At 37.3% G+C, this 25,190-nt stretch overlaps 2 protein-coding genes across 4 annotated transcripts in view; one reads left to right on the plus strand and one right to left on the minus strand.

Moving 5' to 3' along the window:
• The first annotated feature begins 1,161 nt into the window (after positions 1–1,161).
• LOC128364408 (guanine nucleotide-binding protein subunit alpha-14-like) lies at positions 1,162–12,863 on the plus strand. The gene is made up of 7 exons (XM_053324940.1): positions 1,162–1,285; positions 8,352–8,536; positions 8,909–9,063; positions 11,347–11,475; positions 11,595–11,724; positions 11,824–11,977; positions 12,673–12,863. The coding sequence occupies exons 1-7, from the start codon at positions 1,162–1,164 to the stop codon at positions 12,861–12,863; spliced, it is 1,068 nt and encodes a 355-aa protein (XP_053180915.1).
• A 759-nt stretch (positions 12,864–13,622) lies between these two features.
• vps13a (vacuolar protein sorting 13 homolog A) overlaps positions 13,623–25,190 on the minus strand; it is a 40,925-nt gene continuing 29,357 nt past the window's right edge. For 2 of the 3 annotated variants that reach the window (XM_053324927.1, XM_053324926.1), the window contains 20 exons: positions 24,821–24,878; positions 23,614–23,785; positions 22,986–23,139; positions 22,524–22,670; positions 22,354–22,435; positions 22,200–22,269; positions 21,971–22,085; positions 21,678–21,791; positions 20,802–20,947; positions 20,598–20,679; positions 20,364–20,477; positions 20,024–20,099; positions 19,637–19,800; positions 19,118–19,163; positions 18,785–18,908; positions 18,456–18,570; positions 16,094–16,179; positions 15,725–15,848; positions 15,094–15,168; positions 13,623–14,893 (listed from right to left, as the gene is read on the minus strand). In XM_053324927.1, coding sequence (XP_053180902.1) covers positions 14,834–14,893; positions 15,094–15,168; positions 15,725–15,848; positions 16,094–16,179; positions 18,456–18,570; positions 18,785–18,908; positions 19,118–19,163; positions 19,637–19,800; positions 20,024–20,099; positions 20,364–20,477; positions 20,598–20,679; positions 20,802–20,947; positions 21,678–21,791; positions 21,971–22,085; positions 22,200–22,269; positions 22,354–22,435; positions 22,524–22,670; positions 22,986–23,139; positions 23,614–23,785; positions 24,821–24,878 — 2,124 coding nt within the window. In that variant the 3' untranslated portion in view covers positions 13,623–14,833. Of the gene's footprint in view, positions 14,894–15,093; positions 15,169–15,724; positions 15,849–16,093; positions 16,180–16,600; positions 16,890–18,455; positions 18,571–18,784; positions 18,909–19,117; positions 19,164–19,636; positions 19,801–20,023; positions 20,100–20,363; positions 20,478–20,597; positions 20,680–20,801; positions 20,948–21,677; positions 21,792–21,970; positions 22,086–22,199; positions 22,270–22,353; positions 22,436–22,523; positions 22,671–22,985; positions 23,140–23,613; positions 23,786–24,820; positions 24,879–25,190 lie in introns of those variants that run through there. The other variant, XM_053324928.1, reaches the window with a different exon arrangement.

Raw genomic sequence — 25,190 nt, forward strand, 5'->3', positions numbered from 1 at the left:
GAAAAGACAGCCTCAGTCACTGTTGAGACTTGCAAGAACTTCATGGATTTTACTATATGTCACATTGGAAGAGCACATGTCCAAAACATAGAGGCACAATCAGTCAGCATCCTGTAAAAATTAAAAAAAATAAAAAATTCGATTTTGGGATTTTAAATTCATGAGCTCTTATAAACATGCCTTCTTAACTGTATCAGAGGAGCTGACCTCTCAATCTAAATAATAATCACCATCATACTCCTACTGGGTCATATATGCTATATAATTGAGTTAATTGTTATAATTTTCTACTTAACAGCATCTTAGTTTGACTCTGTTTCATTTTATACAACATCTAATTCTTTCTGTCCTTTGTTTTATTATAATGATCATATAATGAAATTCAAACACACTTTTTTTGACCCACATGCTTCTCAAACACCCTTTCTCATCTTTCCAAGCGCAAAGTTTTAAATGCTGTTATTAAGATAAGCACAGTTTATTTTATGAGTTCAGGAAGAAGACAAAAAACTTCAGCTGGCTTCCCTGCCCCCTGGTGGACATCAGGACACATGGCAGTCAGACTGAAGCAGAATACCCGTCCAATAAAACATTACTAGCGTATAAAAAAGTTGGCTACATTTAGTTGATCATAGGTCTAATATATCTCCTATATACTTTTTGGGACACTTTCCTTTGCAGCTTTCTTTAATAAAAGCTTACCATCGTCCCTACACATCCATTCACAGTGTTTGTCAGGATTCATTATCATCTATGACAGGCTGTAGGTAAAGACAATCTGCTGCTGGCTGTGGATGTCAACTTCCTATTTCATCCTTTTCTATTTACAACTGGTGCCACGCCTTTCAGAGTCGACTAGATAAAGTTCAACAAGTGTCCTCCAGTTTCAGACCAACCACACAACCTTATCAAAGAAGGCCAGCACTTTTTAATCTTAAAAAGCTTTCTGCTTTAGGCGCGGAATATTTAAACCATAATAAAACATTAAATATAAGCTTTTCTCATTTGGACTTTCGAGGAAGAAAAGACACGTTCAAAGATGCTTTGCGCCTGTTCCCTCTGAATTTGTGAAGGGAGGGAGGAGAGCGAGTGGAGAGACTAAACGGTGCGGACATCTCCACACGCCTTCACAACATTTGCACTTGGCAGAGTGAAGCTTAAATGATGGCTGGATGTTGTGTTTCGGCGGAGGAGAAAGAGAACCAGAGGATCAACGAGGAGATCGAGAAGCAGTTGAGGAGAGACAAGAAGGACTCTCGCAGGGAGCTGAAGCTGCTGCTATTAGGTGAGCATCACTGACCACAGTCAAGTCACTCTGGTGCAAGTTATGAAGGTATAAGGATGTGGCTTCCTGTCCTTATAATTACATTAATAATCATTTGTCATTTTGCTTGCTGTTTGGTGTATCCGTGGGGACGTCGGTGAGGCATTTAATTTGCCATTACTTTACTGCTTCCTGACCACACCTGGAGTCAGGACAGATAGGTATCAAGGCAGGTGGGACAGCGCACTTTATAAAAGGGAAATTACAGGAAAGAAAAGGGATATGTGCCGTTCCCCGTTTAATTTTGATAGGCATGACTGTGGAAGTTTTATGTCATGAAAACATTAAGGAGACATATGTTTCTTATCTGTATATCTTCATTATCTTTCTTGTCTGCGGATGTGGTCCAGTGAGCACAGCGCACTGACATTTCCCGGACTTTCAGTGTGAGCAGCTGCGCGCCATGAACGTGCCATTGATTTTACGCACTATGGAGAGATTACCGCATGGTGCAGAAATACATTAAATAAAAACACATTCAGAGAGATAGGTTGCAGTTCAAGATGATGCATCTTTGACCTCAGCTGGTTTACATTTAAAATAAATCGAGATTTACTTTTGACAGCTCGATTCCAGTTTAACCCTCACTGTAAACTGTGTTTCTGGACTGTATTTCCTCCCCCACATTTGGGATAAACTCATGAAATTGAGTTAGAAAATAAAAATTAGTAGAAAATATCGATGTCAAGGTTTCAGTGATCAGTAGTCTACTGCAGATAGACAGTGTCAGTAAGCAGAGTAACAGGTCCCTGTATATTTCAGGAGTATAGTCCTGCTTCATGGTGGCCTTTAAATAGTGTGACATCATGTATTTTATGGTGCAAATGTCCATAATGTGAGGCCTCTGATGCTCATAGACTACTACCTGAGGGTGGGGTCTTGGCTTACTGGCACAATGGCTCACTTCCTGGTATGAGTTCACTGACTTGCTCAAGGACCTTTCAACAGGTCTGATGCTGGCTGAGATGGTCTTGAGGCTCCATATTCCATATTATATGTTATATTCTATGTTCACTGCTGTGGCTTTGGAAACACCTGGGATGACCAGTAAAAGAAGAAACAGGGTGTTGCCAAACAGCATCCAAACAACACCTATCCGTAGTTTGGCAACAACATATTTTACTGCAGCAGTGTGGGAGCACTTCAGGGACACCAGACACTGTCAAGGCCTCAGTCAGTGGTGTGTTTGAAAACCATAACTAGCTGCTGCAGACGCACCTCATGCAAAAGTTATGCAAATATAGCCCTGAACGGGATATGAGCCATAAGTTTACCACCACTGCTCTCTTAGAAAGGGCTTTCTCTTGAAATAGAGCTTCAGCTTGCTGCCCAAAACACTTTAACCAACCCATTCAATTTGTTTAAAAAGAATGATTTCCTCAGCTCACTGTATGGTGGATGACCAGCACATCATGGATAGTTAAGAGCAGTAGATGACATACATCCACATTGAACACTATGTGGATTGTGACACATGCTGCTTCCATTCACTGCTGCTGGGGGTAACAATGTACTGTAGGAGCTGCTGAAAAGCTCTGAGCAAATCTGATGAGCTGGACACCAAGCAGAAACAGGTATAACTGGTTACCTGAAAAAAGTCTTACCAAGACTCATTATTTAGTTTGTGTATAACTTTTGACAATGACAAATTTTGACATAGAGAACATATTATTTTATACAACATTTTACAGAAGAGCAATCATGGTTACTTAAAATCTGAATACGTTAAGTCACATTACAATATTTACTTTAACTAGTATAATGTACGTGTCATACCTTCATATTTTTGTTGATTTTGCGAGTATCTGAAAATATTATAACAAGTCATTACATGTTATTGAGTAATCTGTAATTTTTGACATCTAGATGAAATACAATTATGTTTATTTACCTGATGAGAGCAACTCAGAGGTCTCAGTGGATTCATTTGGATGATAACTGTCACATCCCCAGAGAGGGCAAGTGGGAGTGAAGCTACATGAACGATCAACACATTCACATTGTGACTCTTGTTTGGATTCAGTGACCAGACCAGAGAAGTACCCACGTCAATGCTATTATGTATTTGCACAGTCCCTGAAGTAGTGTTCATTTATCCAGCTACAATTTGACTGCAGAAGTCCGGGACTTTTTGGGAAAAACAGAATGAAGAGTGAAAGCACTTAAACATGACAACAGCAAAGTGCATTTTTCTATACCCGACTATGAACCAAGTAGGCAAGCACATAGTATCTATATCAAATATTAACATAGATGCAAGATTGAACAAGTTTTCAATCCTTTTACCCAGGAAGACAACTGGGAAACGGGGATCAACACACATTAATTGAGTCATTTTCTTGTTGGTTACAACCTTTACATCTTTTCTTGATTTTTATAATGAGAAATAACATGAATGATAATATTCTATGATTATTATGTTTGCATTCATTCATTTGTTCATTCGTTCATTCATCATTATATTATCATCAGCATGTTGTGTCATTTTTATTATGACAAATGATCAGCGTTACTATTTTTTGCATAAATAAAACCATCTGACATTCATAGTGAAACATCAGCCTCTGACATATGTGCTGTAGTGTGGATGTTTAGATCAGGCTGAACTGATATAACAGACTGATTCAATGGAGATGATTAGGATTGTGTTGTGTGCATGATGGCAATAGTTTATGTTGTGCCTGACCTTTTCCTTGAAAGCCTCAGCTACCATGTTCATTTCAGTTGCAAAAACAAAAGTGAGGGGGCAGAGTGTAACAGGTGATAGTAGTTCTTATCTGTGACATATTCATTCATGCAACCAGCACTACACCACACCACCTTCCCCTGTGAGAAAGTTTGTAGGTGGTTCAAGTATATATGTGTGAATGTGTTAATCGTGTGTGGTCAGTATGCTTCACCCACGGGGAAACTGTGAGTGTGTGAGTTTCCCTGTGGGTGAAACCAGACATACAATTCAAATTAGCAAAGAAACACAAACATACATACTGTAGATACATAGAACAAACACAGACAAATAAGCTGATTTCATCATACACTAACCTACACAAAAGAGCAGAGCTGTGGTAATTCTAGGTGAGCAGGAGTGACAGAGAGGGAGTATGGCAAGCAGATTTAACATTTAAAAGCAAAGTTTGACTATCCAGGATTAACATTGTAGATATCAACAACACCATTCTGACTAGTCGTAATTACATTTTGGATAGTTGTATTTTTCATTCAAGATATCTGTAACGTAATTGTGACTAGGCGAAACAACATATAGAGATATCTGTAGTTACATTCTGACTAGGTGGAATGTAAGTTACAGATATCTTCAGTTTCAGATATCTCTAATCAAAATTCAGTTCAAGATATCGATAACTTGATAATAGATACAATGAAATTATGACTATTCCTAATTCCAGTTTGAGATATCTATTACGTCATTTCGCCTAGTCAAAACTTAATTTAAGATATCCGAAAAGGGACATGTAGATACCTTTAATTGAGGTGAATTAAAGATATCTTGAACTGGAATTATGACTAGTCAGAATCAAATTGTAGATATCTCGAACTGGTATTAGTACTAGTCGTACTTCAGTTACAGATATCCATAATTCACATAGCAGCTCTGCAACTGAATTGTAGATATCTGTAATGACAAACCCCATACACATGAATGGTTAAAGTGACGTCATTTGTTCTAGGAAGAACATAGTTGTGGATATCTGAATTGACAATTGTGGATAGGAAGAATGTAGTTGCAGATATCTGAAATATTCTTTTTGACTAGGCAAAACTGAATTACAGATATCTGCAACTCATATTCAGTCTGGCTTTTAAATGTTAAAATGGCTTGCCATAGACGGAGCGAGTTTGGGAAATAACAGCAAGATTTATTGAGGAGAGTCAGTCTTTTTTATTACTGCAGTGCAGAATGATATGTACAGTACATTGGCTGTGAAGATGTAAAGCCTTTTCCTCTAACCTTGTGACAGAGGAGAATGACACCTATAACTACATTAACTGTAGACAATAAAAATAGTGAGAGCTGCAGCCATAAAATGCCTAAAGACAAAAATTAAACTAAAATTGTATTGATCTAAATTAAAATGTATTTAGTTCTTTAGACCAAAACCAACAAAAAGTTAAAATTTTACCAAAATAATACTCAATTTTGCAAATCCAAAACAACCCTGATTCTTTTTTTTTCAAACTTTGACAGGAGGCTGGGTAACACCAAACTGATCTTCATGTGTAAAATTTTCTTGAGTCTCAAAATGTATTTGATTGGTGAGTCATTCAGGAAGTGTCAACCGGGGGAGAATTTTCAAAGACAAAATAAATGTATTTATATTCAACCCTTGGAATATTTGGTTTATATCAGATATACTGTAAGTGTGTTTATCTAACAGAGCTGAAGTTTTTAGTCAGTTAATTAGAAGATGAACAGAGCATGTAATTAACAGTCATTCTAATCTCTTTATTAAGTACAAATACCAAACAGTAGCACAGACACAACAAATAGCAAGGGGTGCATATGTTGCTTTATGATATTCTAATATGTATGAATGTAAAAAATGTGAATAATATTTTTAGCTTGGTTCAGACATTTGCTATACATCTTTGTAATTTATAATATTATAAAGGAACATTAGAGTCAATGTTTTTCCTTTCTGTATTGAGCAAAAAAGAAAGAAAAAAGTTTGATGCTTGGGCTAAAGCTCAAATTCCAGTTGTTGGTCCAAACTCATGATCTGGACTGATATGTTACATGAAGACTACCAGGATGGATAAAATGATAAAAGAGGCCTCGTAGAAACATGTCAGCTCATTCAAGGGCAACTCTCACTCTGAACAAGTAAAAACATTATAGAAATGCAGAACATTGATTTGCCTCCTTCACAGTGTCTTCCTGCCTGTCTTAACTGGGCTTCACTCATCTCCAAGAAACTTGACTTGTAAACAAGATGCATTCAAATTTTGATGATTTGTCTGAGCCTTGTTTGCTAAGATGTAAAGACGCAAGTATTCATAATGGCATGCAAAACAGCCAGAAGAGCAGAAAACTGCAGCACCACTCTCACTCATCAGACAGCTTCAACACACTTTCCTGGGAAGAGATGACAGGCAGAGATACAGATAAAGGTGTGTACTTAAAATGCACACTCACACATACTGTGAGCACATGCACAGAAATTGTGTAACTTCCAATATTCAAGTCTGTTAACAAACACATATTTGTTAAACAAATGCATTCAACACCATGTGGTCTGAATGAGAAAATCAGGAGGTTGTGTGTGTGTATGTGTGTGTGTTGTGTGAGAGAGGAAGAGAGAGAGAGAGAGAGAGAGAGAGAGAGAGAGTGTAACAAGCTTTCGTTCCTGTTACCCTAATAAAAAAGAGCAACTTTACATCAAAGTTAGTGAATTTGTGCATTTATTATCATGAAGTATAAATCAGTAGTGTGTATTTCTTTGTTTGACTGTACGTGGAACAGCTGAAAGTGATTATATGTCCTAATGCAGATCACTAACACTCTACAGAGCCCCAATTGTCAAACATACACCTTTACCCTGTCTCTCTGCTTTCTTCACTGTCTTCACTTTTCTGTCAGCATTGCACACACACTCATCTGTTGTCTGGATTTAATCTGATCTCTACTTAGTGAAGACATTAAATATGTACCTGTGTGAACAAAAGAAAAAGCTCTGCTGACATGGCTTTGCTATGGGTTAAAAGGTTGATTAAAAAAACGTTTTACTAATAGCTCCAGCTTAAAGCAAAGTTGAATGATGATGGTGTGTCACACGGTCATGGAAATAGTGGGAGTAAATTAGCCTTGTTAAATTTGATACACCTGTTTTATTAGTGCAGTGTAACCATCGTTCAAATGTGATGTCTGAATATCTGTATATTTTATCAACATTTTATATCATTCTTTGCATACTCTCATGTACCAATTATCTTCTTTATGAAATACTTGTGCTGCTGGCCAAGTTGGGGATTTAGACAAAATGCTATTGTAAGGATGTCAGTCATGTGAATGACTACACCCAGATATTGACAGGAGCCCTTTTGGCAGTCAAATATACATTCAAATCGCTCAGTTTACCTGTCAGTCCCTGCACGGACATGGTCATAGTGCATGTTTGTTTGTTAGTATTTACTTAATCCTTAGTAACAAGCTGCACAGAAAAAGACTGACACATGTTCTAATATATCTGATCTTACAGTGTACCACTTCTCTATGCATATGTGTTAGCCTTACACATATGCATAGAGAAGTGGTAATATGTTACTCAACTAACAATTATTACATTTACTCCATTTATTTAGCTTTAGTTAATAGTAAACTGGCAGATTGAGTTCAAATATAAAAAGTTTCTAACATATGATCTATTGTGCTTCTCAACATTATGTGAATTAATTCCACCTCAATGCATCAGTGGTAGTCTTTATATACTCTAAGTACATTTTGCTGATAATACATCAGTACTTTTACTTGTTACATTTTTAATGCTGGACTTTTAAAGTGAAAATTCGAAAAAATGTGATGAAAAACTTTTTAAAATTGTGATATTGCTAGTTTTACTTCCAAATCCAGATGTTAATCAATCATCACATATATTTTTCTCTGGCCTTGCAATCATAATACTATATCATAAAAAATGTAAGGTGTGCAATTTCTGCTGAAAGCTTAAACAAATTCAGTATTTTACATGCCATTATCAAGTCTCTTCTGAGCTGAAACAATGGCACTGCTGAACTGATACTAGCAGTAGCTACTTTAAAACATTTTTTTTGTCACAATTACTGTGGACAAAATTACACAAAATTACTTATAAACATCACACAAACAAAATATAACATTACTGCTGTCACAAAAGAAAGATCAGCTCTGTACGGTAAATTCCTGTACACACATCTGGCCAAAGGTTTCACTGAATACTTGTGTCTGTGTGAAGATGCAGTAATACTGAAAAAAAAAAAGTGGCACATGTAAAACATCTTATTTGGATTGAATCTTAATTTTATGTAACAGGTACTGGAGAGAGTGGAAAGAGCACCTTTATCAAACAAATGAGGATTATCCACGGAGGAGGATACTCAGAAGAGGACAGGAAGAGCTATGCCAAACTGGTCTACCAGAATATCTACACGTCCATGCAGACCATGATCCGAGCCATGGAGACACTCAGTATAGCTTTCTCTGATTCCAACAACCAGGTACAGAGTCTGAGCAGGCCTTCTCCATAAATTTTCAATTTAATCAATGACTGATGTCAAGTAGAGTACAGAATGATATTACTATCCTGAAAATACAGCACATCTACAAAACCTGTGTTACCTTTTCTTTCCTGGAGGGAGGGAGAGAGAGAGAGAGAGAGAGAGAGAGAGAGAGAGAGAGAGAGAGAGAGAGAGAGAGAGAGAGAGAGAGAGAGAGAGAGAAATAGAAATATGTTCCCACATGTCCTTTAATCTTTATTTTAAGTTTCAGGATAATAGAATATAAGAAAGTATCTTGTGTCAAAGTAAAATCTAATCTTGTTTCTTTTCTTCTCTTTCTCAATGTCTTTCTGTCTATCTGTGTCTTTACAGAGTATTGCAAACTCAGTCCTGGATGTGGAAGTGGATAAGGTGGAGGAGTTAGATCTGAAGCATGTAGCAGGCATCGGGAATCTGTGGAACGATGGAGGAGTACAGGAGTGCTATGACCGACGCAGGGAGTACCAGCTGTCCGACTCCACAAAATAGTGAGCAATGGATATTCTGCACTGGTGCTATTACTGTAACAAACGCCAGATACCACACAACCACTACCACTATCAAATACTACACAATAACAATCCCACTGCCATTTATTGACCCAATGCTACCTTGTAAAATAGCTCAGACTCTCTTTGCTGAATACTGAATACATAGTTGATTAAAAAGAGGTGATTGCTGATACAAATTAACAATAATAGATGTAACTTTAGGTATAAATATTGCATATTACTACAACATCTCTCTGACACAGTCTCAGTGAATGTAATATACTGTTTATATTATATCGTAAGTGTTTGTTGTACTACAGCTTCCATTGAAGACAATGAGTTGAGGTCCTTTTTACTTTCACCTATAAAGTTTATGGTTTTGTATTTTTAGATTTAAAATATTCAAATCTTACTGCTTGTCACCAAAGATGGTTAAGTCAAATAAATAAAAATTGGATCAAATTCTAAAAACAAATAAATAGAAAAATAATAGATATAAGACATAAACTCGAAACTGAGATGTTTATGCAGAGTACAGAGAAAGTTTCAACTTGCAGCAGATGAATGTGAAAACAGTGTTCAAGTGTCAAACTCTGCACGTATATCATTCAGTGCAGGTGATAAAAAGCAAAACACATTTTTGAGTGGAGAGGGACTTTAAATAATAAGTCACTGCTAACATTCATGTTAGTATAAATACATTTTTCATATTTTCTTTTAACCACTTAACATACGCTGTTCCGTCTACGGAACGGGACGGATGTTAGGAGGTAGCCACAAGTTCTTCTGGATGTTTTAAACACCAACCCCTAAACATATGTATTCATGCTGTACATTGTTGGAAAGCTTAGATTGTTCTGATTCATTCAAGACCACTCACGACTTATATGGTTGCTCACAGCCGTAATAGTATTAGCGATTAGCTCGGCTAGCCCCTGAGCTAAGTAAGAAAAGCTATAATGCTACATACCTTCAAAGTCTTCCCTTTATCCACAACGATCATCTTATGACTCAGCACTTTCTGTACAGCTCGCCAAATATCCATTCTTGTGAAATATGAAATCCGTTTCCATAAAACCGAAATACTTTCCTCAATATGTCCATGTATTTAGTCCAACACGTAACGTAATAACACAAATAACAAATCATATACAGTCCGTTTACGTCATTTCCTGACCCGCACGTCCATCTCAGAGTACACGTGACTAGATTTTTACGACCGTGAGCCTCTTCTGCTTCTGACGACACCACACACAAGCCAATCGGTGTTTAGGATTAGGCAGTACATGTCTCCAAAGCCAATCAGGACATGTGACCGACAACAATGACGACATGGCTTTGATTGACTGCTGTTATAGCCTATGGAAATATTCGGTGAAATGAAGTTGATAACCTTTTAGCCAATAGTCAGAGGTTTCCAACGGTGTATGATACTAAGCTATTAAGTTTGGCTGTCCATAAACAAACTCCAAGCGTAACCGGCGTGCGCCCTGTGCGTAAAAGAGTTGAACCATATATCATTAGGCACTCGGCAATCGGCATGTTGGTACACGGTTGGTTCTTCTTCGACTTAACATATGACTTATACCAAAATAAACAGATAGATAGATAGATAGATGGTATGATAGATAGATATATGTAATAATAATAATAATAATAATAATATGGCGTCAGCTTTCATTAGAGACCAAGATTTTTATTGTAGGCAAAGGGGATGTGAAGTTATAGGTGTTTGATTGCGGTTATACAGCTTTGGTAACCAAGTGTCCATTTGGAGTCTCCAAAAAGGACCTGAGGAAAACGCATGGACATACCTGTTGAATAATCATTCAGAAAAATTCATCTTTTGGTCTTTTGACTCCAAATTTGGACTGCATGAAGCCAAGACATGTGGCTGTGGCCTCATTGTGTCTATATCCTGCTGAGAGGTCCCTGAATGTCTGTACACATGTCATTGTAAAGGCAAACCTATGGGCGAGTAAACAACCCCATCATTGTAACCTCTGCCACTCTTTGTCAGTAAGTCACAGAATCACACAGACACTTTTACAAGAATCCTGAGAGTGTTTCCTTTCCAATGATACCAGACACATCTCTGAGTCTCAAACTATGTGGGATCTGTGCTGCTCACAACTTGGGCATGTCGTTTAGGCTAACAGCATAAAAAACAGGGGCGTGTGTTAAGTGGTTCTTTTTGTATTCTTCTGGATTCTGGATTCTTTCATGTCTGTTATTTTGCTTTACTCAGTCTCTCACTATGTTTCTTCTACATTTCTTCAGCTATCTCACTGACCTGGATCGAATTGCAAAGCCCTCTTACATACCTGACCTTCAGGATATCCTCAGAGTCCGAGTGCCAACCACGGGGATCATCGAATATCCCTTTGACATGGAGAATGTCATCTTCAGGTCAGATACAATACACTTATACATTGAATAAAAATGATGATTATTTATGTAGCACACAGTTGATTTTTGACATGGCATGCCATTCCTGTTATGGTTGGTGTTGGCTGTTGTTACGTAAGGATGGTGGATGTGGGGGGTCAAAGGTCAGAGCGGAGGAAGTGGATCCACTGCTTTGAGAACGTCACGTCCATCATTTTCCTGGTGGCGCTCAGCGAGTACGATCAGGTCCTGGCCGAGTGCGACAACGAGGTGAGACTTCAATTCATCAGTAGATCATGATGCGGTGTTAAAGCTCTTTTTAGGAGCAACTTTGATTCTATGAAAAAAATGCTTCTTTCTTTATTTCAGAATCGTATGGAGGAGAGCAAGGCATTGTTCAAAACCATCATCACCTACTCCTGGTTCCAGCGCTCCTCTGTCATCCTTTTCCTCAACAAGACTGACATCATCAAGGAGAAAATCATGTACTCTCACTTAGCAGACTACTTTCCTGATTTCACAGGTTAGTTAGTTAATATGAATAATCATCCTGGATATATGCTGATAGGGAATATCACATGTTAGACTGCATTTGCAATTTTGTCTAAATGAAAGAAAACATAATGGCTCAAGAACAATCAAGAGTTTGGGGTTTGTGGGACTTTCAGATCAGTGACTGAATTCTAATATTGCACTATGGCATTGATTTTGCTTAATTAGATGTAAATTAAAAGTTAGGAGGAAAAGTAATATTCCCCTATTTATATATCTATGTTAATCTTCATTCTTACTTTTATACAAGTACAATCACAAGAAGCGCCCACAGTTTTTATGCACGGATCTTGTGATAAACTTGTGATTATAGTACCAGTCAAAAGTTAAGACACACCCTTCCATTCACTTAAATTAGAAAGTGTGTCCAGACTTTTGACTGGTTCTGTATGTGGCACGTAATGTGTAAAATGTGGGAGAGAAAACCCTGAAAATGTAGCCTGGGTGACACTTGACCGCGTCTCAATCTCTGAGCAAAGTAGAATCTGGCTGGAATGAGAGCATGGGTATACCAAGGCTACTGAAAATGTGTATTAAAAGACAAAAAAACACAAAAACATAGATTTTTAGAAAATACACATTCTCAAATTTGGTCTCTCATCATATTTGACTATTTTCATTTTTCACGTCCTATTCACTGACAAAATGTTCAACCCTTAATCACAGGACCTCAGCAGGATCCCACAGCTGCTCAAGAATTCATCCTGAAAATGTACCAAGAACAAAACCCAGACAAGGACAAGACCCTGTACCCTCACTTCACCTGCGCTACAGACACAGAAAACATCCGCTTCGTCTTCGTGGCCGTCAAAGACACCATCCTCAGACACAACTTGAAGGAGTTCAATCTGGTGTGAAGATGCCGAGCACGACAGGAGAGGCGCCAAAAGGGGAAGACGTGAGAAGAGCCAAAATAGGAGAATTCAATACAAGAAAACTCTCTTCTCTTGGCAGTCAAAACAAAGAACATTTAGATTTTTCATAGTTTCTCCCAGTTTACACATAAAAAGATTCTTGGGTTACTTAACACTGAAGATATTTATATTTTTTAGAGAGAATATGAACATGTAACAGTCTGTCAGTATGATCATCTGTCAGTTGTTGTGTAGATTTTGTAGTTTCCATTTCAGGCTTTGTAGAGACAAACTGTAAGAAAATACTTTATACTAGAAGTGAAAATGAGAAAATTACCAAAAATATAATGGGAGTTGTGTGGTCTACTTATTTTATTACTTCTTAAAATGTACTGTGATTAGACACTGAACTTGTGTGCTTGAACTGATAGTTGTTAAGAGTTCCCTCTGTTGGTTTTACCCTTCTTCTCTAACACCAGTGTCTTCTTTCATCTGTAAGTGCCTTATTTACTCAGGACAGACAGCACAGCTTATCTGGTTTTAGATGTAAATAATCCAAACTGTGCTTTGAATAACTTTACTCAACAGTCTCTTCTCAGGAGAAATGGAAAAATATTTATGGTCATTTCCAATTAAACAAATAAATAAATTATAGTTACTTAATTAAAGAGAGTATTTTGTGTGTTTCTGGGTGGAAAAGAGAACTATGGGAGAGAATGAAAACCTGTACAGTACATGACAAAAATTGACATGACACACTACTGAAATCTGAAACACATATTTTATTTTTTTGAAAACGGTGAGAAAAAAATAAGCCACTGCAGTGAACATTTTGCTCCCCGAAAACAAAAAAGACAAGAACTAATGGCAACAGAGACATTTTTAGTAATTATTAAACTGCGATGCACCCCAAACCCAAAGCAAACTTTTAAAATATACGTCAGAGCAAACAGCAGCTCCTCATCATTATTATTCACTTCTTTTAAATAGACATTTCTCTGCATATTTCATCAACATAGTTGGCATTGCATATGTGTGGTATAAAAACATAAAAATCACACATTACAATCTGCAACGTCTTAATACAGACTACTGTGTGAGGATGGATATATACAGGATATTATTAGATCAATATACAGCAGATTGATAGATGTAAGTACAGTATAAAAATAGCATGCGTCTCTAAATCACACACAGAACAGTCTTTATCTTGCAGAAATGTATAAAAAATAAGAAAAGTGTGAAGTAAAAGAAAACAGGTTTCACTGACTGTGCATTTTAAATGATGTGTTAAAGCCACACTCAAGATTGAAATTAACTTCCCTTTTATGTAATCCAGTAAATAAACAACATTATAAAGTATGTCGACACAGTGTTACAAAAATGTTCAAGATTTGTCTCTCACTAATGTAGCTGTTACAGTGTAAAATACACATTTCTATAGGCAAATACATCATGAAAGCAAATACAACTAAAAAGTGCATTTGACTGAAAATGGCAGCAGAACTATGACAACATGAAGGCCTAGGAAATGGAAAATTCTCCAATTTACTCAGCGTTTAAGACTAAAGCATATACTGATGAGGTGTGCTTGTAAACTCAGACGTAGCGTTAGTTTTAGGTACTATAAAAGAATTTGTTAAAATCAATTATACTGTATATCACAGCAAAAGACAGTGAGACAATGTTTGGTTTGATGCATTCAGAATCAGAGCATCTGTGGTAAATGTTTATAAGTAAATTAACTGTTCATTTATACTGTAGCACTGCTGTAAGCATGCACACATATAAACTACACCCCCCACCCCCCCAACACACGCTATCAGCATTGTTGAGTGTTTTTACCACTACTCACACATAGAGGTGAACAAAACGAGCATGCAGTAAAGGACAAAGGCACTGACACACACACACTGTTCTCGTGTGTTCATTGTGGGTTTGTTTTTTTTCACTCAGATCATTTCTCACTCAGATCATTTCTCAGTCAGGTTTTGCGTAAACTCTCTTGCGTCCTCCAGTTTGGTGAGAACCCACTGGAAGCGAATGAGAACAAAATGTTAGAACATTATCTTCTACGACAACAGGTTTGACATACAGATATTTGGCCTAGATGTGACAGAGAAACAGATGACTGTGAGATAGTGGATATCAGATCATTCTGAGGAGTTTCACCAAAAAAATTAATACTAAATAAAGATATACATGTACATTTTTGTCAGAGCATCTTACTTACCTTGGCTATCTCGGGGGTTCTGAAGTTGATAATCTTCCCAAACTCTTTGGCATGGAAGACAGACTTTACTCTCTCCTACAGGTCACAAGACAAAAGGTTTAGTGCAAAAATCTGCAGCAGAATTATTCAAAGCTAAAAGGAGCTTGACTACCAGTGTCGCTGCATTGTTGAATCTCAGTAAAGAATGAATGAAACAGGTTATCTAGTTATCTTCTATTTACAACAAAAATGATGGCTAAAAACAAAACCTCAGTGTTAAAAAACTGTATCTTTCTTTAATCTCTTCTCATATATAAAAAACAAAAAAAAAAGCCAAACTTGCTGAAATCTCTGCTGAGAGGTGACATGAGGATTGTTGTACCAAAATCATTTCATATGTAATATGTTTTTCAGTGTGTCCAAGTGGGGCTGGACAATATTGACAAAAAATAACATTACAACATTTTTGATTGAATACTCTGATATATTATTAATGAATATTTCTGGGGCAATTTACACTTTTACCTATATGTGGAAACTTGTAAAAAAAAAAAGAAGAAGCTATTTCAACGTAAGTCTCCTGATGGTAAAAAGGGAAGTTTCTGATTTGGATTACAATAGTAAAACTTGTCTGTATTTGTTGTTTTTGTACCTTGGCCTCGATGCGAAGTCGGCGGTCCTCTACAATCAGTGGCTCCTTGGTGAACTCTTCAAACAGATACTGCCACTCACAGGTCAACTGGCCAAATGTGCCTTTGGTCACGAAAAATATGCCCCTGGAAAAGAAAGCACACAATGTGTAAAAAAAAAACTCCATGTAGAGTAGAGTGAAGCAAACTCATAGAAATATCCCCATTGGTCAGATACTGATGATGATCAAATGTGCTGCGAAACAATTAAATGGTTTGGCTGAACTAAGCAATGAGTCTGTGTCCGTTGGGAAAAGGGAGCTTCTCTTTACTGATGAGAAAACATCTGGAATGCTTTTCACTAACTCAATAAGATGATGAAAAACACTAACCTCTTGGTAATCATCAGGAAGTCGGAGTCATTGACCTTGGCATGAGCAAAGTATCTGTACTTCGCAAAACGTCCGTTCTCAATTTTCTGGAAGAAAAGAAGAATAAATCATTCAGAATTACCCAAATTATTATACACTGCGGTATGTCTGAATTAAATTAAAATGTGAATGTCAGTATGTGTATATTCTATGACAATTCAAGTGCCTTTAAAAACACAGTCCACAATTCTCAGCAAAGTGAAATTTACAGAAAGATGTTGTGGGTTGGTGAGGAAGGATGGGATGAAACAAAGACAATGACAGGTAGAAGTTGAAACTGAAAGACTTTATTGAGAACAAGACAGAAGTGAATAGTGGCAGTGAATGACAGAGTGATGAAACAGACTTTGATTAATGAGGAGAAATGAGTCTTCCGGGAGTTTATGACTTGATGAGGATGTTCTAAACAGTGAATGAGTATCTGAACAATGGTAATAATAAAATAAGTGTTTTGTGATGAAAGAAAAAGGATGATAGGAGTTCATTAATTTAAGCTTAAACCAATCCAAAAATAAAAGAAAAGTTAATTAACAATTACAAAATATAAGATGCATAAAAACACATTTCTGTCACATCTTTCACCCTAAGGCCTCTGGGAACTCCTGACTAACAGACAGCAGAGAGATAACAAACTCCAGTACAGACTACAGTCATACAAAGCACCAATACTACACTACAGCTGTCACTGCTAGCTGCTTTCCTCATCACCCTCATCCTCTGAGACAGTTCTACTCCGTTCACTGTAGGCCCATCTCCTCTGTGGACATGACAAGAGAGAAGACAGAGGTCAGACCGACAGGGACGAAACCTGCTTCTACCCAGTCAGCTGTACCTACCAAAGTGGTAAACGTGATGTGATCATTTGAGATAAATGATAGATGTTGATTTAACCTCACCTGATGACATCAGTCAATGATAAAAAATGTATTTTCCATAAATTAACAACAGTCTGGTCCTTACCCAGCAGCTTTCTAAAACGTGGTTATCCAACTCTCTATTTGGGGAAACAGGCTTCAAATGCATTGTGGACAAACTGCTTGTGTTTATCTGCTTTGTAGTTAAAAGCTTCTTGAAGTCAATTAAATTTGTCCACAATGCATTTTGAAGCCTGTTTCCCACACAGCCATGACAGAAACATGAAACATATGCATGAAATGTATTATTATTTTTCAGTTAGTCCTAATTCGGCACAGGGGTTAAAACTATCACAAACACATCTATACCCATACAAACGTGGCCTACATCTAAAGCTGCTGATACAGATAGATGACATGAATGGAGAAACAACTATGGGAGCTTTTGGACCTTCATGTTAGACGAAGATCCCCACCATCATCATCAAAACACCAAATTATGAAATATCCTTTGGAATAATGGTCTACATAAAGAGGTCCTGAAGCTGTTGGGGAGGATCATTGTTGCCCAAAATCTTACTAAGGGACTTGGTTTCTCTAGTTTGTCACCCATCTGTAAACTTTAGGGGAAATTCTACAGACAGTGTCTTTACTAGTAGGCAATAATGTAGCTCTGACCTGAGACTCGTAAGCAGCAACTTCAACCCACTCCATCCAGTACAACTTTAGAATAATATCGGCACCAAAAAGTTACCAGCAGCTTAAATGAAGCAAAACTGAGACACTTCTAACCTATTCTAAAATATTTGTTAAATATGTGTCACAACACCAAATTGAAATGAATATGCTATCAACAACACGTTATCCAAGCAGCTGCTATAATTACAGCTGATTTTGTTAAAACCTTGCAGATATAGATACCATCATTTACCACATCACAAAGCTTCCTCATGTTAGTTGAGCAGAGCAAAAACAGAGAGGCAGCTCACTGCACAGTGGCTATGCTTTAGTAAAACCTATGAAAGGGTGAAAACATAATCTTTGCTTTGGCAGTGAGGGTTTTCACATATCTCTCTTCCTCTTCCTCACACATTTAGATTGGTAGCAAAGAAGTGATTTGACCTTGTTACAGCTAAAATAAAGCCACAGAGGTTAGTAAACACCAGAGATTTGAGCTGAGTTACTTTCTACCGATCTGTTAACATGAAAAGCCACAAACATCACTGAAATAAGTAAAAGGCTAATTAAAATAAAGTGGACTGAGGGTATGGGTTAAAAAAGTTTTCTTGAAGGAATCACATGTCTGTGTTCATGTGTCTGCATGAACACAGACACAAAACTTCACTAGCAAACCTGAGCAAATACAAAGATGAATCCTGTCGTAATCTCAATTAAATAATAATATTCATAAACTATGATTTGTTTAGGCCTGAGCGTGGAATCTGATGATGTGGAGATGTGTGTCCTACCTGCAGCATCTGACTGCCAATGCCCTCCCTCTCCTTATATGGTCGTATGACTCTGTCCTCGTGGATGAAGCGAGGAGGACGCAGAGACTGAATATCTTGTGAAGTCTCTGCAGCTCTAGAAATGGGACAAGATGTAAATTCATGATGGGAATACAGAAGATTCTTGATGTATTCAAACACAAAAGTGAGCTAGTCACTGCATATACACACAGTGTGATCACATACACAAATATTCACAAGAACATGTGAAAACGTTCATGGTTTGTATTCTAATATGAGTATTTTAATAACATTTTTTATATAATGTCACGGCTGTAAAATCCCCATACCTCTTGATCCCTTGGAAGGTACTGCTGGCCATGTCAATGATGCCTCCTGTAGGTCTGGCTACAGCACCAACCAGACCTTTGCCGACACCTTTAAAGAAGCCTGCCGCACCCTCCTTTTGTGCTCCTGCAAAACAGTACATCATAATCATCATAAAGATTACATTAGATTAATATTAATACATGCAAGAGTGCAAGAGCCACAAACAGGAATCTATACTAGCTGGATTGACAGTTATCCTGATATAATATTTTAAAGCATTAATTTTGTTCATAATAATTGTACCATTCAATTTTCTAATGCCATCACAAAAATGGAAGACAGACTAAACGTACCTTTGATAGGTTTGGTCACAATCCCTGTGATACCACTGACAAATCCCTGAAAAGAAACCATGACAATGTTACCAAGTAGAAGCAATTTAAGTGGTCAATTTGCTCTATTTTAAGTGTTTAATCATTCAGCGATGACAGATTCAATTAAGTCATTATATTTTTAAAGTTCACAACACTTATTTAAAAGGATAGGTAACCACAAGATATTATGATACTTTAGCCATCTGAGTAAGTCAACTAAAGTGGATATCTTGCAGTTACAGTCTTTTTACTAAAATATTCCTTCTGTGTCTCAATGGAGTTTTTTCTGTTTAGCTGCAGTGGATCGAAATAAAAAGAGGGAATTTGGTACTATAAATCACAATAACTTTGAAAGATACTGACTTGATTAGACTACTTTGGACAGAAGGAATGATTACAGCAAGAAAAATGTATCACTTTTTATGATGGAAAAAATTGTGAACCTATGATAAACAGGTTTAATAAGAAACAATCCAAAAGTTTCTTGTTTTTACGTACGGACACTAATCCTTTTCCGCCCCTGGTCAGCCCCTCTCTCAGGCCGCTGGGTTGTTTGTTCATAGTCTCTCGTCTCTTCTGCTGGTAGTCCTCGTCCATCGTTATGGCAGCAACACCCTTTGCCATGGCACCTGTGATCCTGGAGGCTGCACCTGCTATCCCCCCTATGAGGCAGGTGAATGTTTATACTTAGTCAGATATATTCTTTAAAACATCTACTTCATCCTTTGCAACTTTATTTCATCCTGCATAAACTAAAAGCCAAAATGAAGAAATAAACTGTAATATTCACAGAACTCGCATTCAAGTTTCTCCTGAATATACACATATAACATGACTAAATAATGACTTAATACATAATATGAGACATATGAGGCCTTTGCTTACCTACGGCTCCCCCCACCAGAGCCTTCACCCCAAGAGCCATTCCTTCGACAAACTCCTCCGGCCCCTGGATGGCTCCCTAGAAGACCCCAGACAACAGCCAATGATGAAAATGAAGGAGGCACAAAGACAATGTCTGCACTGTAGTGGCTTCATGCAGCCAAACTGTTATGTTAATATGAGCATTATGCAGATACTTAACAATAATCAATACCTCTGGTGTCTTTTAATAGATAAGTAATCATGTACATGTTTAGCTGAAATGATGACCTCTAAAACGGATGTGTTTTTTAATGCTGACACATTGTGTTGGTGCTTATTTGTTCTTGTGTTATATTACTACCTGATAGGGCTCATAGAAGAAGGCCTCCACCCCCTCAGACAGTCCTCTGATCAGCCCAAAAGGATTTCCAAGTACATCCAGGCCCAGCACCAGCACATACATCTGTTTAATAGCCTGAAATATACACAAATGGATACTGCTAAGCTGACATGTATCCAGCGTCTGGTTTAAATCAAATAAAAAATGCAATTTCAACTATTTCTGGGTTACTGTCATTGTGTATTAGTGTGTTACCTGTTTAGAATAATGTCTGATGACCGCCCATTGAAGCTGCTGAGTGGTACAAAACTGGAAGGTCAACTCAAAGAAGGCCAGCCTAAAATAAAAGAAAGTCTCAGTACAGTTGCAAGGATTCCTCCAACAACTAATCACACAAAAAGAAAAGTTACTGTGTATAATTTATGTAATGTGTGTTTTCACCGTCATGTGCATACATACTTGAAGACGACGTCCTGTGCATCAGTGAGTGTGGCTCCAATACTCTTCAGCAACAGGTTTAGGGACTGGACGGGGATGAGTTCTGTATCTCGCTTCTCCTTCAAGCCGTCTTCCCCTCCTGAACTCAGAGAGAAACTCAGGTGCAGCTGCAAACACAGAGACAAGTCTAAGCATGGCCACTTCTGATTTTAATCGTTGTTTTTAACTCTGTGTCACTACTGAGTAGATTTCAATGCTTTTACACATTTATTTTAGTGTAAAGTTAAAGTTAAGTTAAGTCCTTTTTAAAATGCTTGCAATTGATGATTACAGCATTACAGTATGTTTTAAACAAATGGAGTAGTAATTCTCCACACAGTTCTTTATTACTTTTTCTATTACTCTCACAGGTAATTTAATTCCTTTTCTGGATGCTGTACGGTGAATTACAACAGTAATGAAATCATTCAGGTTAAAATAAAAGTATTGGGAATTTTTTTATACAGACTATAATGTAAACAATAAACTAAATTAGTTTAATGAGTAAACAAATACATTCAATAAAAAAGACAGTAATTAAGGTGCAGGAAAGTAAGGATGCCTAAAATGCTTGTTCATAGCCCTCTTCTTACTTATTTATTTAAAAATAACATTGCTATTCAGCAAAAACCAAACAAAACAAACTCACTAACCAATTAAAAAACAACAAAAAGCATGAACAATATCAAATTACACAAAACACAAAGGCAAGTACAAACAAAAAGAAAAGAAAAAAAAACTGTGCCACCAACAGAATGAACGTTGTACTACATTAAGACCTGCAACTATCAGAGTGGTGGTGAGTGCTGAAGATGAAAGCAAAGACACAAAAAAACATACTGACACACACATACACACCTTGATGGGGGAAATGTGGAAGTACTCATAGAGGCTGATAGGAGAAGTGTCCGCAGCAGAGACGCTGTTCAGTTCTGTCTTCATATTCTCGATGTCATTCTCAAACAGTTCCACCTAGAGGAATAAGACAAACACACACATACACAAGAACACACACATAGGACAAACACACACATACACAGGCACAGAAAAACAGAAATTAGCATGGACCTCATTGTATGTTGATTTGATCAAGTTTATGATAATGTATGACAGAATCTGAAGAAAATAGAGGGACTGTGAGTGTATTTGACCTCCTGCTCTGAGCTCATGATGCTGGCGTTCTCAGGGGTGAACAGGTCCAGGATGGCATAAAGAAAGCCCAGATCAAGCTTCAAATCCATTTCTTGAATCAACACCTTGAAGTATCTGGGACAGGCAGACATTTCAATAGGAACTTAGTGGCCAAACTGAGAAAACAATATCTGTATTTCAAATGTTACAGTAAAATAATAAAACAACTGCAGTAAGAAAAATAATTACTTGATGCGAGAGATATCCGAGTGTCCTGCTGTCCTGGTAACGATGCTGATATCAGTTAGAGGTTTGGGTTCTGTAAAAAAAATGAAAACAAAAAGAAATTACAGCCTGAAAACTCCATAACAAAAGTATAGTCTTAAGTCGAACATTAACAGACCTGCATCCATGGTGATCGACTTTGGCAGTTTCACAGGGTAAAAAACGTAGGGAAAGATGGCTCCTGGCAGCTGATTCTGGATCTGTGGGGAGGATGTACATAACATCTAATGTGTGTGAACGCTAAAAGGAAAATATTTATTTTCATCTTAAACTGGACTTCTTTTTTACCTGTATGCGGTGGATTTGGATGCGGTAGGAACTCTGTCGTGGTGAGACACTGTACTCCACTTTCACCCCAGGCAGGAAGTGCCTTCTGAGTGGAGCATCACATGGCTGCAGCATCCGCATATCCATGCCGTTGGGAGTAAAGCTCACCTGAGAGACAATTAGGAAAAAAATCAGGCTTGTAACTAATTATTATTTTCATTACTGATTAACCCCAACATACAGTATACAGTATGCTCTTTTTGGGAAGCTCAAAATGAAATAGACCAAATGCTAATAATAAGTAATAAATCAGGTCACAGTTGCAAAACGCTCTTGAAGTAATACAAACCAAGCACAGACCACCTGCAGCTGAGGCTTTTTAAGGTTATTTAATGAATAAGATCCCATGTTGTAAGTAAAATTTTGTATTGATCATTTGTTACTGGACCAAATGAAGAAAGTTGATTATATTAAGTCTCTAACCTGGTAGTTGTTTTCAAGGTCGACGATGGCGTTGTCAATGGGTCCGGATTCGGTGTACTCTTTGAAGCTGCTCTCCAGCATCTCAACTTCTTTAGTGCTCAGAGTCTTCCACCGACTCTTCTTCTTAGGCTTTAATTCCCACACCACATCCGAGCTAAGTAGGAGAAAATAATTTGCAATTGGTACAAAATGTACAGGTTACAGAAATTATAGGTTGTGTAGCTACAGCCTGTCTGTCTGACAATTAAATCCCATCTGACCAACAATGAATTACACTGATTAAGTATGCCCTATAAAGTCTGGAGCCATATGTTTTTGGTTTTAACAATCTGAACTATAAAGCAGTATATTAATGTAAAATTCACCATTTACAAAACAAAAGAACTCGAGAGTTAAAGCAGATCCTTCATTTGCAGGTTTCTATTTTGGCTGACTATGATCAACTACAGTTCTTTAATTACACTTGTTGGATTTTAGTTAATCTTATTATATTTTATTTAAGTTACAATCACTTTTACTACAAATTTAAATGTATTGAACTCAATATGTACATGTGTCCTACAGTTCTGGGCTTGGCCAGATTTTGTGCATGTTATTTAATGTCTTCTGTATGTTGCTGACTATCTACCTTGTGATCCCGATGAAGGAGACCTCCTGGCTGCTAGTGTTGTTGACCAGAGACACGCCCATGTTCTGTAGGGACAGGATAATTTCCTGTTCAGCCAGCTGTGCCTTCTCACTCTCACACAACAGTTTGTAGATACGATGCTCCTCAGTAAACAGCACAACACGCTGGAGACCTTTGGATCAACATTACACACAAAACATACCAAACTTAATAATCAAAAAAGGATTATGCTGGTTGTCTCTTTATCCACTCTCCCCTACAGAGAGGACACAACACTGTATCCTAGAAGCTTTTGCAGATTCACTGATTCTTTGTTAAATTAATCATAGAAGAACACAAGCTCTGACCTGAAACTAGGCACCCTGCTGTCTACTCATTTCATAAACTATGTTTTATGACACATAGTTATAATAATTGTGCCCTTAGTCCATAACAACATTCATGCACTCTCAACAAATTGTGAAGTTATTGCGAAGTCATTTCAAGTGAATAAACCAACTGTAAAGCATTTCAGATTGTATTTAAGGTCTGTGTAAAGTAAGAATAAATATGTGTTTGGAGTTTGACATACCACAGAAAAGTGTGTTGTTAACCACCCTGCCAAATTTGCATGCTTAAAAAAAATGCCAAATATATGAAATTAGGCTTCAAAGTTGTGTAAAAATCAGCCTCTCTCTCTGCTCCCAAACGCTGTGGGCGTGCCTGTCGAGTCCGCTAAAACCCCGCCCCCGACCAAGTGTCACTTGTCAATCAAAGTGACCACCTCTACCAGAAACATGGACGCTACGTCTGAGAGCTTTCTGCCGCTAGCTCCGCAGCTAACTCAGCTAACTGGCTAACTGTGTAGAGACTGTAGTAATAGTAGTGTTAGATGTAGTAACAATAACTGGCCACAAAGCAGGTTAACCACTGAGGAGAGCGGACTCTCGGTCGGGGAGAGGCCAAGGTCACACGGGCAAATCATTTCCACCACTACATCACAGAGTAGCCCTTTTTTGCATGCTCAGAAAATCAGAAAAAATGAGAGGCTGAGAAACAGTTTAAGGCTCTATCTCCAAAATTCAGTACTCCATAGTTATCAACCTTTTCACATGTTTTCTGTGACCATTTTCCAACATGTATAATATGTTTAGAAGTAAATCAATGAATTGACTTTACACAGACTTTAAGTCAACTGAACATTTCAATTCAAGCTCCTTGTATTTACCTTCATAAAAGGAGATCACAAACAGCTTCCTCTCATTGTTCATATCCTCACACAGGTCCTAAAGATTGCGAGAGGAGACAAATATACAAACATCATAAAATCTCATGTGAACAACTATGTTTACATCCAAAATACATGGAAACTGTACACATCACCGCCACCACATTTACAATTTAGCAGCAATTTGGTAAGCAATGGTGATTCCCCACCACAGTATCCTATAGCACAAGCTGATATTGTCAAATGTTTTACTCTCTATGACAAAAATATTGTGATTACATAATACATAATTATATGTAATATACATAAGTAATTATATGCAATATACAACTTACATATAATTTACAATTTATATATAAGGACAAAAAAG

Source organism: Scomber japonicus, chromosome 9 (assembly GCF_027409825.1).
Source record: "Scomber japonicus isolate fScoJap1 chromosome 9, fScoJap1.pri, whole genome shotgun sequence".
Lineage (NCBI taxonomy): Eukaryota > Metazoa > Chordata > Actinopteri > Scombriformes > Scombridae > Scomber > Scomber japonicus.

Coding starts and splice junctions, on each gene's coding strand:
- LOC128364408 (XM_053324940.1), top strand. CDS start 1,162: ATGATGGCTGGATGTTGTGTTTCGGCGGAGGAGAAAGAGAACCAGAGG. Junction 9,064..11,346: donor CTGTCCGACTCCACAAAATA/GTGAGCAATGGA, acceptor ACATTTCTTCAG/CTATCTCACTGACCTGGATC. Junction 11,476..11,594: donor ATGGAGAATGTCATCTTCAG/GTCAGATACAAT, acceptor TTGTTACGTAAG/GATGGTGGATGTGGGGGGTC.